Genomic DNA, 16,735 nt, shown 5'->3' on the forward strand with positions numbered 1-16,735 from the left:
CAACATGGCGAAACCCCACCTCTACTAAAAATGCAAAAATTAGATGGGCGTGGTGGCACACGCCTGTAGTCCCAGTTACTCAGGAGGCTGCGGCAGGATAATTGCTTGAACCCGGGAGGCAGAGGCTGTAGTAAGCTGAGATCACACCACTGCACTCCAGCCTGGGCGACAGAGCAAGACTCCATCTCGGAAAAAAATTTTAAGTATTGGAAATTCTTAGCAACCAAAACGTTAAAGAAATGACAGCTCATTGCAAAGGAGAGAGATAATAAAGAACTCAAAAAAGTACAGTAATCCAAGCAATCAATGTTATTCTAATACTCTTTTGCAAAGCCAGATAAACTTTGCACTGAGTTTCTGTGACACAATACTAACTTGCACCAAGTATCTAGGACCCAACTGTTAACACACTTAAGAACACATACTGCTGGGCATGGTGGCTCCCGCCTGTAATCCCAGCACTTTAGGAGGCTGAGGCGGGCAGATCACGAGGTCAGGAGATTGAGACCATCCTGGCTAACACAGTGAAACCCCGTCTCCACTTAAAAAAAAAAAAAAAAAAAAATCAGCCCGGTGTGGTGGCATGCGCCTGTAGTCCCAGCTACTCGGGAGGGCGAGACAGGAGAATCGCTTGAACCCGGGAGGTGGAGGTTGCAGTGAGCCGAGATCGCGCCACTGCACTCCAGCTTGGGCGACAGAGCGAGACTCAGTCTCAAACAAACAAAAAAAACACATGACCACCTCTAGAGTACCTCCCCATTAGAAATGCTTGTGAGTGTCAAAATGAGCAGCTGCTGCCCATTCTCACCTTAACTGGAGGGGTGGTTCCTGTAGGATGTCTGCGGATCTGGCAGCCATTCTGGCTGGGCCTCTGCGGCTTGTTGTTCAGTTGGGGCTTCTTGACAGTGCCTCCATGATCATTTCTCACAGAATCAACCTTCTCAGCAGTTGTTTTGCTTAAAAGCTGATTAAGACACATGAATGAGATTAATGCTCTTATCAAAGCAAATAAATATCATCTAGCAAAAGTCCCCTTCTGAGCACAGTTTTCCAACTTATCTAAGATAATAATAGTAAATAGTGTAATTCTTATAAAAAAAAAACATACCACGGAGCTGTTGGCATCTGGTAGGAATTGTCCAAACTCTGACAACAAATCTTCCTGGTTTTTAAAGAGACGAGCAACCTGGGCATACACCTCCTGCTCTGTCAATGCTGGAGTGTAGTTTCCTCCAGCTTCCTTGGCATTTCTCTGCTCTTTCTGAGGAATTGCAAATGAAAAGAGATCATTTGGGCTACTGTTCTGAGTCACTCATCTTTGCACGCTTTCTGGAATCAGTGTTATCTATTTAGGCTGCAGGTAAGAAGAAAGTCTATGTTCTTAGCACCCGTTCTGACCATAGACTTTCAAGTTGAGAAAAAAAAAAAGTGGAAGATGGTGGATGACAATTCCTTTCAAAACTAGGGTAGTAAATATTTTTGAGACGGAGTTTCACTCTTGTTGCTCAGACTGGAGTGCACTCGTCTCGGCCTCCCAAAGTGCTGGGATTACAGGCGTGAGACACCATGCCCAGCCTAGGGCAATAAATATTAATGCCCAGGGGACCACTACCAACTGACAAAACCTTAGAAATTTCTCCTCCTTCTACTGTACATTAACTAGACTATATAAATCACCATCTAACTGTCCCAGATAAAACAGAGCTTCATTTCATGGGACAGTGACTAACAATCCTGACTGAGGCCAAGCACGGTGGCTCATGCCTGCAATCCCAGCAGTTTGGGAGGCCATGGCGGGCGGATCACCTGAGGTCAGGAGTTTGAGACCAGCCTGGCCAACATGCTGAAACCCCGTCTCTACTAAAAATACAAGAAATCACTTGACCCCAGGAGGTGAAGACTGCAGTGAGCCGACACTGCGCTACTGCACTCCAGCCTAGGCAAAAAGAGCAAAACTCTGTCTCAAAAAAAAAAAAAAAAAAAAAAATCCTGACTGAATGTTGCAGGGCAATCAAGTCAGGCAAATAAAACTGGCTTTACAGCATGGGTGTGGTGGCTCACGCCTGCAATCCCAGCACTTTGGGAGGCCGAGGTGGGCAGATCACAAGGTCAGGAGTTCGAGACCAGCCTAGCCAACATAGTGAAATCCCGTTTCTACTAACAATACAAAAAATTAGTTGGGCGTGGTGGCAGGTGCCTGTAATCCCAGCTACTAGAGAGGCTAAGGCAGGAGTATCGTTTGAACCCGGGAGGCGGAGGTTGCAGTGAGCTGAGATCACGCCACTACACTCCAGCCTGGGTGACAGTGCAAGACTCCATCTCAAAAAACAAACAAACAAACAAACTGGCTTTATAAACATGCATGATAGTTTCTAACTGGTTAATTTCCAGTATGAATTAATGGACACAATAATGGTTACTTGTTATTGGACTAGATGCCCTAAGAGGGTTAAGCCTGGTTAAAACAGGCTGAATGGGCACTCTTCTTACCTGATACGTGTGCAAAATCTCCAGGAATGCTTTGTAGATGTCTGGTTGGCCCTGAAATCTGTTCTTGATCTTATTAACATAGTTGATGGCATGATTAAACTCCACAGGTTGATTGTTCTGCAAGGATGGGGCCGTTCCCAACGAGATTGTCACTGGTGTGTGAGGCTGGACCGGCGGAGAACGTGGGGATGCATACGGTGGAAGTGGGGGAGTCTGCTGACTGGCCGGAGTATGTGCTTGTAGTTGGGAGGGCTAAAAAGAAAAGAAATCTTTATTCTCTTCAGATGCATAGATGAGTTGATACAAGGAAAGCTCAAACTAAAGAGAAACAAGGTGTCAACGTATATCCTTTATTTACTCACTCAGGCCAGGCCATTTTAGTCCAACACAAATCATACTGGGCAGCAGTGGGAGTTGTAGGCGGTTCAAACATGCTGATACAAATATTTCAGCTTCACATTTTCTAAATAAAACCTTAAAACTGGAGCCATCTCCAATTACAGGGAAGAATTTTTCATATGCAATGTTTTAGCTTAGTAGCTCAACAAGTACACATAGAAAAAATCTCATTCTACATAGCCTTTTGATGTCAACAAAAAGACAAAAACTGTTGCAGTAGCTCCACATAAAAAAGTCTTCTATGTCAACTCTGTCCTGTAGAACTGAGATGATGAAAATATCCTTTATTTGCACTGTCTTATACACAGCCACTAGCCACATGTGGTTACTGAGCACTTGAAAGCTAGTGCAAATGAAAAACAGAATTTAATTTAAATAGTCCTATGTGGCTAGTGGCTACTGTGTCAGACAGTGTGGTTCTAGACCAAGAACACCCCATCTTCATCATCATCACTATCACTGTTCATTAGATCTTCTACTTAGCTTGATATAATCTAGTAAGTGAAATAACTTTCATAAAATAACCATGTGGGCAGCAGCACAATTTGACCAGGACAAGATGATGGTTTCTAGCTGTGCTGTCAACTACTACTACACAAAGTCACCACCTGTTGGGATGTTCATGGTTTTATAAGCAGAAACTGTAAAAAGAAAGACCTTGAAAGTTGTTGCTGTGTTGATTTAAATAGATATCTAAGTAAGTGGTGTGTAAATGTGAACCATGTCATAGTGAAGTTTTCATACTGCATTTTTCTATAACGAAATCTTTGTTTCTCAGTATCTAAGTCTTATATAAAGGGGAAACATCAAAGGAAGGTGCTCTCTAGGGATGCATTCATATTGATGCAATATTTTCCAAGTGCTCACCTTGCTGACTTTGGCAGGTGGGGGCTGAGGAGCTGGCTGGGCAGGAGCTGGGGCTGACTGGGCTGAAGGCTGGGAAGGATGTTGGGGTGGTGGTTGAGGCTGTGGCTGGATGCCATGGGTGGGAATCTGATGAACCTGGCCAGGAGTTGTCACATTCACCATGTCATTGGTTTGCACCTCAATTTTGTAGCCAGGGGGCAAGAAGGTGTTGAATCCCATTATCAGATCGGGGTGGCCTTTGAATAGCTGGGACACACGACTAATCACTCCTGGGGTGTCGATGCTGATAAAAAACAAAAAGAAAAGTGATGAACTATAAGCCTGATAAACACCCTGTTAAGAAAAAATTTCATGTTTTTTTTTCTTTTGAGACAGAGTCTCACTTTGTTGCCCAGGCTGGAGTGCAATGGTGCAATCTCGGGATCTTGGCTCACTGCAACCTCCACCTTCTGAGTTCAAGTGATTCTCCTGCCTCAGCCTCCCAAGTAGCTGGGATTACAGGCATGCGCCACCACACCCGGCTAATTTTTGTATTTTTAGGAGAGGTGGGGTTTCACCATGTTGGCCAGGCTGGTCTCGAACTCCTGACCTCAGGTGATCCACCCACCTTGGCCTCCCAAAGTGCTGGGATTACAGGTATGAGCCACCTCACTCAGCCAAAATTTCACTTTCTACTAGGTTTTCTCTAAACAGGAAAACAGATCATCTATGCATTTTAAAATTAACACACAAACTCTGAAATTCCAAAGCCGTTTAGTTTTAGACTCAAAGATACTTGGCCACAATTTTTTTTTTTTTTGAGACAGAGTCTCATTCTGTCGCCCAGGCTGGAGGGCAGTAGCACAATCTCGGCACACTGCAGCCTCCGCCTCCTGGGTTCAAGCAATTCTCCTGCCTCAGCCTCCCAAGTAGCTGGGATTACAGGCACCCGCCACCATGCCCGGCTAATTTTTGGAATGGTCAAAATTTTTAACAGAATATATGTTCACTGTAATAATCCTACCAAGCAGATACTCAGACAATATATATAAAGCTACATATCCCAAACAAGATTCACTCTTTGATATACCAGTATACATCATTTCAGCACACATCTACATTGTTCAGATGAGTTACACTCTTACAACAGTGAACCATGCCAGAATATAAGGGTATCTAAACCAATTCAGAAACCAAGTAGCCTAAATCACTACCAGTGCTACTTCCCTGATTGAGACAAAGCACTGGAAAAAATTTAGTTAAGAAAAATTTACCAATAGGGATAAAAAAGTCTAGTGGCCATAATTTCCATCAATAAAGGAATGCATAAAATAAAGGCATGATTTTGAAAATTCAGCCGCAAAAAGGAGCATCCTTTATCTTCCAGTAAATAAACTATATCCTCTTCCTTCCAAAATCAATATGCCAGATACAAAGCTTGAGTACAATCACACATCTTTTACCTCTGAGATTTAAATTCCTTCATGATGTCAAGGAAATCATTGTAGACCTGAGGCTGACTACCAAATTGCAGCTTCACCTGGTCAAGATAAGATAGCGCATCCTCCACCTGAGGCAGGGATAAATATCAAGGTTATAAAAAGAAAGTACGCCCACAATTACAAAAAAAACAAAAACAAATTATTTATGCCTAAGTATGCTTAATGCAGTAAATGGAATAAAATATATTAAATATATACTTTAAAGTTAGTATGGATACCAATAATAAACTCAAGCTTAAAATAATAATCAACTCATGAAATCTGTAGCCTTGCCTTGGAAAATTTTGAACAGAATGATCAGTGAAGAATAATTACAATGATATGTCATTTATTAATTCATTTCACAAGTATCTACTAAACTGCAACATGCCAGGGCCATTGTGAGTACCAAGGATTCAATGACAAATAATTTGTAGCCCCTCGCCTATAGACGTTTGTTTCTATGTAGTCAGGAATCATAACACAGTGGGTAACCCAGTAATCACTCAATGCCTGGAGATGACATGGGAAGGACATGTCTTCCCCACCAAAAAAAGTGAGGCTTCCCTAGGAGGTAATGTATAAACTGAGACCTAAAGATGACTATAAGCTAGCAAAAGTGAAGACCAGTGAAGAAAATCAAAAGCGGCAGCATGGGTAAAATCCTAGACAGGATACGATATGGGATATTTAGAAATCTGAAAACAGTTTAGTTTGGCTGGAGGATCTGTAGTGAAGAGGAGCACTGGAAGGAAAATTAACAAGATGAGACAGAAAAAAAAATAGGATCTAGATTCTGAAAGGATTTGTAAATCTTGTGAAAAAGCAATTTAGATTTTTATCATCTGCATTTTCGTGTACGCAACTTGACTGCAGTGTTGAGAAAAAAATTGGCACAAGAGCAGAAAAGATTGAAAGGAGGTAGGAAGACCAGGTATGCTACAGGAATAACTGGACAACTCATGTGAAAACAGTGGCTTGAATTATAGTACTGGCCCAGAACAACAGAGAGAACTGCATAGATAAAAAAGCTTTTTGGGTAGTAGAAGTGACAGGATTGGGAAACTGACTGAATAGAGGAGCTAAGGGAGAGCCAGCATTCAAAAGTGATCCGCCACGGAGCACTGTGAGGAAGAAGAGGTGAGAGTGACTCTCGGACCGATCAAAGCCCGCATGCCACTGCATCCCACACCCAGCGCTTACATCCTTCCACATCACCACCACACCCAAGAGAAAGCCTGAAGGGGATGCTAAAGGAGATAGAGCCAAGGTGAAGAACAACCCAGAGAAGATCCGCAAGGTTGTATGCTAAACCTGCTCCTCCAAAGCCAGAGCCCAACCCTAAAAAGGCTGCAGGCCGGGTGCGGTGGCTGACACCTGTAATCCCCCAGCACTTTCAGAGGCAGAGGTGGGAGGATCATCTGAGGTCAGGAGTTCCAGACCAGCCTGACCAACACGGAGAAACCCATCTCTACCAAAAATACAAAAATTAGCCAGGCGTGGTGGCGCATGTCTGTAATGCCAGCTACTCGGGAGGCTGAGGCAGGGGAATCACTTGAACCCAGGAGGTGGAGGTTGCGGTGAGTCGAGATCATGCCATTGCACACCAGCCTGGGCAATAAGAGTGAAACTCAGTCTCAGAAAAAAAAAAAAAAAAGGCCCCTGCAAAGGAGAGAGAGGAGGTACCCAAAGGGAAAAAGGAAAATGCTGACACTGGCAGGGAAGGGAATAACCTTGCAGGAAATGGAGATGCCAAAACAGACCAGGCACAGAAAGCTGAAGGTGCTGGAGATGCCAAGTGAAACATGTGCATTTTTGGTAACTGTGTACTTCTGGTGACTGTAAAGTTTGAACTATAAAGTTATAAAGTTTGTAAATTTTGAAATACCATTGTTTAAATCAAGCTTTATCAAAATGCAGAATTTTGTTTTGCTTTTTCTAAAGCAATGTTGTTATAGCACACAGAACACTTCATTGTTGTTTTGGTGGGAAGGATCACAGGTCACTAATAGAACGTCTTTGAAGCTGGACTGACGGGGGGAAAACACCTTTCTCTTCTAGTTTTGAGAGACTTCCTCTTGGCTTACAGAAGAAATTCCCTGACTTTATTTATTTACTTATTTAGAGACAGAGTTTTGCTATTGTTGCCCAGGCTGGAGTGCAGTGGTGCGATCTCAGCTCACTGTAACCTCTGCCTCCCGGGTTCAAGTGATTCTCTTGCCTCGGCCTCCTGAGTAGCTGGGGTTACAGGCACCCACCACCATGCCCGGCTAATTTTTGTATTTTTAGTACAGATGGGATTTCACCACATTGGCCAGGCTGGTCTCAAACTCCTGACCACAAGTGATCTGCCAGCCTCAGCCTCCCAAAGTCCTGGGATTACAGGCGTGAGCCACCACACCCAGCCTAGATTCCCTGACTTTTGACACACATGGCCACCTTGGCACAAACACCTTGTAGGATGGAAAAACAAATTCATTTTTACATCCTGTTCTCCCTTCCCACCTTCACAGACCTAACTCCCTTTTACCCAGACACCTGTTGGAACCTAACCCCCAATAATTGGTTACCAGTGTGTCAGGCAGTCAAACTTTCCAGTGATGCCACTGAAATGGCAGCCCTCAAAAGAGCAGTGGTTCCTTTTCTAGACTGTGGATCTTCAGATAAGTCCTGCCATTTTCATTTCACTTCCTGAAAGTCAGGGTCGGCTTGTGAAAAGTTGTTAAACAACATGCTAAATGTGAAGTGTCAACCTTCACTCTAAACTTTCCCTGTTCAGAGCATCAAATGAGACTTCACCGGGTTTTATAGTGGCTTTTTGTTTTTTTTGGTAGCTCATTGTTAAGGATTGTCCATGTTTTGCCTGAAATACCATGACTGTTTATGGAAAGTATCTTTAAAGCTGGATACAGTTTGGCTTGGGGAGAAAAAAAAGTGACCTATCACAAAGAATAACAGGTTGGAAAGGCTAAGCTATGAGTCTGATTTAGGACAGAGACACCCAAAAGAAATCCCCACTAGGTGCTTCCTATTTACTCTGAGATATGTTAAGTTTTATTTTGGTGGTTTAATTGAAGCCTAAATATTTAAAATTATACAAAATATCAGGTTTAAGAAATTTCAGAAATAAACAATTGATGTGATTTAAGCCCATCTTTTTCTTTTTTTTTTTGAGATGGGAGTCTCGTTTTGTCTCCCAGGCTGGAGTGCAATGGCGCAATCTCGGGTCACTGCAACTTTCGCCTCCTGGGTTCAAGTGATATCTCCTGTCTCAGCCTCCTGAGTAGCTAGGATTCCAGGCGCATGTCACCACATCCAACTAATTTTTTTGTATTTTTAGTAGAGATGGGATTTCACCATGTTGGCCAGGCTGGTCTTGAACTCCTGACCTCAACTGATCTGCCTGCCTCAGCCTCCCAATGTGCTGGGATTACAGGCGTGAGCCACCACACCTGGCCAGGCATAGACAGTCTTTTGATCTGTTGCAAAATGGAACATTTACATTCAAGTCAATCAAGTAACTGGTGCTGTGGTCTGAAATGTGTCCCGCAAAATTCTTACATCAAAACTTAATCACCGATATGATGATATTAAGAAGTGAGGCCTTCAGAAAGTGATTGTGGAGCCCTCATGAATGGGATTAGGGACCTTATAAAAGGGCTGGAGTGAACCAATGTTAGTCCCTTCGGCCCTTCTCCCTTCCACAGTGTGAGAACATACATTCAGGGACCATCTCGAAAAACAGAGTTCAGGCCCTCACCAGACACCAAACCAACTGGCACCTGGATTTTATTTTATTTTATTATTTATTTTATTATTATTATTATTTTTTGAGATGAAGTCTTGCTCTTGTCTCCCAGGCTGGAGTGCAAAGGCGCGATCTCAGCTCAATGCAACCTCCGCCTCCCGGGTTCAAGCGATTCTCCTACCTCAGCCTCTCGACTAGCTGGGATTATAGGCGCCTGCCACCACGCCCGGCTAATTTTTGTATTTTTACTAGAGATGGGGTTTCACCATGTTGGCCAGGCTGGTCTCAATCTCCTGATCTCGTGATCCGCCCGCCTCGGCCTCCCAATGTGCTGGGATTACAGGCGTAAGCCACTGTGCCTGCCCTATTTATTTTGAGACACGGTCTCACTCTGTCACCCAGGCTGGAGTGCAGTGGCACAAATTCGGCTCACTGCAACTTCCGCCTCCTGAGTTCAAGCGATTCTCGTGCCTCAGCCTCCAGAGTAACTGGGATTACAGGTGCATGCCACCACGCCTGGCTCATTTTTTTGTATCTTCGGTAGTTTTATCATGTTGGCCAGGCTGGTCTTGAACTCCTGACTTCAAATGATCTGCCCGCCTCAGCCTCCCAAAGTGCTGGGATTATAGGCGTGAGCCACCGCACCCGGCCAGCACCTTGATTTTAGATATCCCAGCCCCCAGAACTTCTCCAGAACTGTGAGAAATAAACTTCTATTATTTAGATTATACAGTCTCAGGTATTTTGTTATAGCAGCACTAATGGATTGAGACAAATGGCTGTTGTTTTTTTTTTTTTTGAGACGGAATCTCGCTCTATCGCCCAGGCTGGAGTGCAGTGGCGCTTTCTCGGCTCACTGCAAACTCTGCCTCCCGGGTTCACGCCATTCTCCTGCCTCAGCCTCCCAAGTAGCTGGGACTACAGGCGCCCACCACCAGGCCCAGCTAATTTTTCTTTCCATTTTTAGTAGAGACGGGATTTCACCGTGTTAGCCAGGATGGTCTCGATCTCCTGACCTCATGATCTGCCCACCTCGGCCTCTTAAAGTGCTAGGATTACAGGCGTGAGCCACTGCACCCAGCCCCGAGACAAATGGCTCTTTAAGAGTTCTTCAGACTTCCATTATGGCCATGATTAGTGTTTCAGAGTTGCTAGAAATCAGATTGTATAGTTGGTCAATACTCACTTGTTTGATGGTTAGTTTTTCTATACAAATATCATGACAATTTCTGTTGAAATTCAATGGACTATTTTAATTCATATTCTGAACTTTCCATACTAAAATGTTTCATTAATGACCAACTTAAGTGAACACAAAATGTATTAAGTTTGCAAAAGGAACCAAGACTTTGGAAGATATTTAAGAATAGCATGCATCATTACACAACAAAAGAACAGTTATCAATAAGACATGGTATGGTATAAGGTAACTACTGCAGAGATGGAAAAAGTACAGAAACCCAAAAGAAAGCAATTATGTGTGATATGTGTATGTCTGAAACAAAAAGCTACTGAAAATCACAGCAAACCACTGTTTAAAAATTAGTTATAGGCCGGGTGTGGTGGCTCATGCCTGTAATCCTAGTACTCTGGGAGGCCAAGGAGGGTGGATCCCTTGAGGCCAGGAGTTTGAGAGCAGCCTGGCTAACATGGCAAAACCCCATCCTAGTTAAAAAAAAAAAAAAAGATACAAAAATTAGGCTTGGTGGTGCATGCCTGTAATCCCAGCTATTTGGGAGACTGAGGCATAAGAATCACTTGAACCCAGGCGGGGGAGGGTACAGTGAGTTGAGATGGCGCCACTGCACTACAGCCTGGGCAGCAGAGTGAGACTCTGTCTCAAAAAAAAAAAAAAAAAAAAGTAAAATAAAAGTTATAGAATAATCCTATGCTTTAAAAACTCTGCATGACACTCACGTAATAAATAAGACACCTACATGTAAAAATAGTGAGGAAATTCTCTCATCACCTAAAGCATAGTCCAACTCTTATATAAACTCTTTATAAATACATGTATACAGTTCTAGAAAGCACAACTTAAAAAAAAAAACTTGGATGTAGTCATTTAGAAGCTACAGATTTAAGGAAGCACTTGGGGAGACCCTTAGACTCTGCTGATAAAGTTTCTTAGCTCACTTCAACAGGGATTTACTACTAAGGCCCTGAATCTCCTGAAGTCTACAATCTTGTTGGAGAGAAAAACACAAGCAACTCTAAAGATAACCTGCTAAATATGTACAAGCAACTGTAAAGATAACCTGCTAAATATGCTAAATATGTATCACTGCTGCTGACATTCAGTAACTAAATAACACCAAACATGCCTCAAATCATTCAAATCCCTTCTTGTCACCACCAATCTACCAAAGACAAAAAAAAAAAAAAAAAAATAGACAATGTTGAGGCTTGAAATAATGTATAAGCATTCTCACTGAACGTTTCTTATTTTTGTTTGTTTTTTCTGAGATGGAGTTTCACTCTTGTTGCCCAGACTCGAGTGCAGTGGTATGATCTCGGTTCACTGCAATCTCTGCCTCCTGGGTTCAAACAATTCTCCTGCCTCAGCCTCCTGAGTAGCTGGGATTATTACAGGCATGCGCCACCACGCCTGGCTCATTTTGTATTTTTAATAGAGGCGTGGTTTCATCACATTGGTCAGGCTGGTCTTGAACTCCTGACCTCAGGTGATCCATCCACCTTGGCCTCCCAAAGTGCTGGGATTACAGGTGTAAGCCACCATGCCCAGCCTACATTATTGTAGAATATAAATGATTTATTGAAGTTGATTCAAATGCTTGTAACGCATTTTAAGACTGATCCAAAAATGACAGGCAATGTGGGAATACTGAGTTAAATTACATGGAGGTACAAGAAGCATTTTACCTCTCCTCATTAGAAAGGAAATTCAACAAGTTATTTTATGTAGGAATATAGTCAAGAGCTTGTGACTAAAAGAACACAGCAAGAAATCCTAACTCTATCCATGACTCACTCTATAACCCCAAATCCAAAACCTTTCCTTGTTTCCTTGCCAGTTTCCGTAAAGCAAACAAAACATAATCCATATACTGATACTAAAGAGTCCTGTGAGGAAGGTGGGTAAAAACTGGTGGTGTGCTTTGACAGGGTTGATCGAAAAAGGCTATAGAAATACATATGTTTTTGTTAGTTTAATAAGCAAGTTTATAAGCTATTTTGCAACACTAAAGTATAACTACTAAATATATAGTGTTAATACAGAATTACATCACGCACAACCAAGTTTAAAAAAATATATTTTCAGGACTTAGTAAAGTGCTAAGCCCGCAGCAATAATACATTTTGGTACACAGCCATCACTCTACAAGAGACTGAAAATGTTTTAAAGGAAACATCAATATTCCTTATACACATTTTCCCAAAGACAGAATCCAGAGTGAAGCTTCAGGCCCAAAAAATCTGCGCTCTCTTTAAAAGGCTATGCATTAGTCAATATCATGTAAGCCAATATAGAGAGTAAATTTTACAAAATTACTCTAAAATCACATGGCTTTGCTGTACTTTATAATATTTATGTAGCATTTAATACTCTTAGGCCAATATTAAACAAGTTCCCAAGAATCCACACCAACGAGGGCAGGGATCAAGAAGAACTAAAGTAAGTATCAGGGAAAACAGAAGAAACAACTATTTGCTGCATATGGATGTGTCCTTAGAGGGTTTATTTCTCATTCCTGCCTGCAAGCAACATAAGTAGGTTGCTATAACCAAATGAAGATTTAACATCTCTTCAGAGTTCCTCCATTTATTATTTCCTGAACTTAATTTTATATAAACGTAAAATTAGAAAAATTGAAACCTGAACACTTGCTGCAACAATCACATATTTTGAAAAGTAACATTCAAGTGGTCAGAGATACAAGGTTAGCTGGGAACACAAGCTTCACTTCTCCAGGGATACCTCATGAATTTCAAAGCACTGAAAACCTACCACATATACTCAGCAGAAAATATGAAAACACTGATAATTCATTCACAGTTATAGTTTTCCCTAAACTTTATAAAGATTCCCCCCAAAAATGAGCATGTGTTTTACTAAAAATGGACTTGATGATGTGAGTCAATTCAGCTATTCATAAACAGGAATAAAAAGATATAGGTAATAAGAACATTACAGGCATGAGCTGGGCATAGTGGCTTGCACCTGTAATCCCAACACTTTCGAAGGCCAAGGTGGGAGAATCCCTTGAGGCCAGTAGTTTGAGGCCAGCCTGGGCAACATAGTGAGAGACCCCCATCTCTGAAACTAAAAACTAAAAATAAAATTTTAAGAATTTAAAAAGATTGAACTGTAAGACATATTACTGGGCCAATTTACTGTACAAACCTGTAGCCAATCATATATGTGCTCAATAGAGAGTTAAAAAGGAAGCAGCCAAAAAATGAATTTTAAGGTTTATTTTGTATTAAAATGGCCCCACAATCCTGATAACATTTTGAGTGACATGCATTCATACAGTCCACAAACATTTGAGTATATTCTTCTCTGGATCAGGCACTGATGCCAAGATAGGAAACATAAGCAAATTTCACAAAACAAAAACAGTAAAACTTGTGATTCGACAGCTAGTATCTCAGGTTAGAAGTTGTACCACCACAACCAACAAGCTGCAACCAGTATTTCCTGCTAAAGATAAATTTTTCAACCCAAGAAAAAGAGCTGAATACCACCTTCAGCCTCTGAAATTGCTGCTGTCCCTGCACTGGTGCAACTGGTGGGGCTGGATGAGCATGACTCTGGACCACCTGGCCTCCGTGGGGCTGCACTGCTGTTGGGTGATGATGGCTGCTATGAACTGCTGCTATGGCGGGCCCATGACTGCCGGAGCTCTGTGGCATGGCTGAAACCTGGGGTGAACAAAATACAGATAGGAAACTTCAAGGCTTGTACATTCTTCCCCAAATAAGTCTAAATAACACAAATGCACAAAGATAATTAACTGGAAACCCAAATTTCTGCTGGGCATGATGGCTCACACCTATCTCACCTACATGGGAAGATCACCTGAACTCAGGAGTTCAAGGCTGCAGTGAGCTATGATCATGCCATTGCACTCCAGCTTGGGCCACAGAGACCACGTCTCTAAAAAGAGAAAAGAAAGCCTGGGCGACATAGTGACACCCATCTCCACAAAAAATAAAAACTTGGCCAGGCGTGGCAACATGCACCTGTGGTCCCACCTACTCCAGAAGCTAAAGGAGAAGGATTGCTTGAGTCCAGGAGTTCAAGGCTGCAGTGAGCTGTGATCACACCACTGCTCTCTAGCCCAGGTGACAGAGTGAGACCGTCTCTAAAAAAAAAAAAGAAAGAAAAGAAAAAGAAAGAAACCCAAATTTTCCACAAAAGGAACTGGTTAAATAAATTACAGCCCACCAAAGTTATAACAAAATTATTTGTAGCTATTAAAAATTATATAGCCGGACACGGTGGCTCACGCCTGTAATCCCAGCACTTTGAGAGGCCAATGCAGGCGGATCACAAGGTCAGGAGATCGAGACCATCCTGGCTAGCACGGTGAAACCCCGTCTCTACTGAAAATACAAAAAATTAACTGGGCGTGTTGGCCGGCGCCCACAGTCCCAGCTACTCGGGAGGCTGAGGCAGGAGAACAGCGTGAACCCACGAGGCGGAGCTTGCAGTGAGCCAAGATCGTGCCACTGCAATCCAGCCTGGACGACAGAGCGAGACTCCATCTCAAAAACAAACAAACAAACCAAATATATATATATAGTTTAGCTGGGAACAGTGTCTCACACCTGTAACCAGCACTTTGGGAGGCCCAGGCAAACGGATCACTTGAGTTCAGGAGCTCGAGACCAGCCTGGCCAACATGGTAAGACCCTGTCTCTACTAAAAATACCAAAAAAAATTAGCTGGACGTGGTAACACGCATCTGTAATCCCAGCTACTGAGAGGCTGAGGCACGGTAATCACTTGAACCTGGGAGGTGGAGGTTGCAGTGAGCTGAGATCATGCCACTGCATTCCAGCCTAGAAAACAGAGCAAGACTCTGTCTCCAAAAAGAAGAAAAAAAATTATATAGTTCATCTCAAACTATCTGTGGTAAAGGTTAAATTTTTTTTTAAATTCCAATCCATCAGGGACCACAACTTTTATAAAAATCCAATAAAAATAAATTACTATGAAAGTGAAATAAAAAATACACAAACCCGCCAGGCGTGGTGGCTCACGCCTGTAATCCCAGCACTTTGGGAGGCCGAGGTGGGCGATCACCTGAGGCTGGGAGTTCTCAACACCAGCCTGAGCAACATGGAGAAACCCCTTCTCTACTGAAAATACAAAATTAGACAGGCGTGGTGGTGCATGCCTGTAATCCCAGCTATTCGGGAGGCTGAGGCAGGAGAATCGCTTGAACCAGGGAGGCGGAGGTTGCGGTGAGCTGAGATCACGCCATTGCACTCCAGCCTAGGCAACAAGAGTGAAACTTCATCTCAAAAAACAAAACAAAAATACATAAACCTGTAATTTTTTTTTCTTACCTTTTTATTGAGACAGGGTCCTGCTCTCTCACCCAGGCTAGAGTGCAGTGGTACAATCATGGCTCACTGCAGCCTTGACCTCCCCAGGCTCAGATGATCCTCCCACCCCAGCTTCCCGAGTAGCTGGGACTACAGGCATGTACTACCATGCCTGGTTAATTGTTGTACTTTTTGTAGAAACAGGATTTCACCATGTTGCCCAGGCTGGTCTTGAACTCTTGGGTATGAAGTCTGCCTGCCTTGGCCTCCCAAAGTGCTGGGGTTATAGACATAAGCCACTGTGCCCAGCCTGTAACTTTCATTACTGGATTTTACAAATAAAAAATGATCATGTCCAATTGCTCTAATAGTTTCTAAACACTCTCAATTTCTATACTTATGCCATTACAAACTAGTAACAAAGGATACAGATTAGCCATTTTTAAGCCACACTTTCAATAATGATATATATGGATATATTTGAATCTGAAAAAAAAGTTCATAATCCACAAGTTGAATGTATTCATGTACTGTATATAAACTTTTAAATAGTTTTTTAAAGCACATTACACTGGGTGACAGAGAAAGACCCTGTCTCAAAAAAATAATAAAAACACATTACAAAGCAGTATGATAAAAAGATTTCAAACCTTAGACAACTAATATATAGCAAAATGTTGGCATTTAATCTTGTGGTTACAGAATTAAAGATGGCTCTTTCTTTGTTGCTTTTTGTTTTTGAAACAGTCTCACTCTATCGCCCAGGCTGGAGTGCGGTAGCACAATTTCGGCTCACTGCAACCTCTGCCTCCCACGTTCAAGCGATTCTCCTGCCTTAGCCTCCTGAGTAGCTGGGATTACAGGTGCCTGCCACCATGCCCAGCTAATTTTTGTATTTTTAGTACAGACAGGGTTTCACCATGCTGGTTAGACTGGTGTCGAACTCCTGACCTCCAATGATCCACCCGTCTTGGGCTCCCAAAGTGCTGGGATTACAGGTGTGAGCCACCGCGCCTGGCCTACTTGGCTTATTTTGCTTATCTTGATTTGTTACGAGCATTGTATCTAATGTAAAATAAATTTTTTTCCCCAAATTCTTGATGGTTTGGCCTCAAACAAATGTCTTTTCTATTCTTTTATCTCAATCTTTCTCTTGTCCTCTTCTAAGTTTGAGGAAATAAAAGCCAAAACCACTTTCCTTCTATATCTATTGCAAGAAATGCTATAAAAATTTTTTCAGAACTTTTTTCCT

At 42.4% G+C, this 16,735-nt stretch overlaps 1 protein-coding gene across 11 annotated transcripts in view; it reads right to left on the reverse strand.

Annotated features, from left to right (window-relative positions):
• The window catches only part of SIN3A (SIN3 transcription regulator family member A), an 84,173-nt gene that overhangs the window by 37,542 nt on the left and 29,896 nt on the right, over positions 1 to 16,735 (reverse strand). For all 11 annotated transcript variants that reach the window (XM_024232879.3, XM_024232878.3, XM_024232881.3 and 8 more), the window contains 6 exons: positions 13,675 to 13,851; positions 5,199 to 5,305; positions 3,757 to 4,039; positions 2,491 to 2,742; positions 1,109 to 1,261; positions 809 to 964 (listed from right to left, as the gene is read on the reverse strand). In XM_024232879.3, the coding sequence (XP_024088647.1) occupies positions 809 to 964; positions 1,109 to 1,261; positions 2,491 to 2,742; positions 3,757 to 4,039; positions 5,199 to 5,305; positions 13,675 to 13,851 (1,128 nt within the window). The remainder of the gene's footprint in view (positions 1 to 808; positions 965 to 1,108; positions 1,262 to 2,490; positions 2,743 to 3,756; positions 4,040 to 5,198; positions 5,306 to 13,674; positions 13,852 to 16,735) is intronic.

Source organism: Pongo abelii, chromosome 16, assembly GCF_028885655.2.
Source record: "Pongo abelii isolate AG06213 chromosome 16, NHGRI_mPonAbe1-v2.0_pri, whole genome shotgun sequence".
Classification (NCBI taxonomy): domain Eukaryota; kingdom Metazoa; phylum Chordata; class Mammalia; order Primates; family Hominidae; genus Pongo; species Pongo abelii.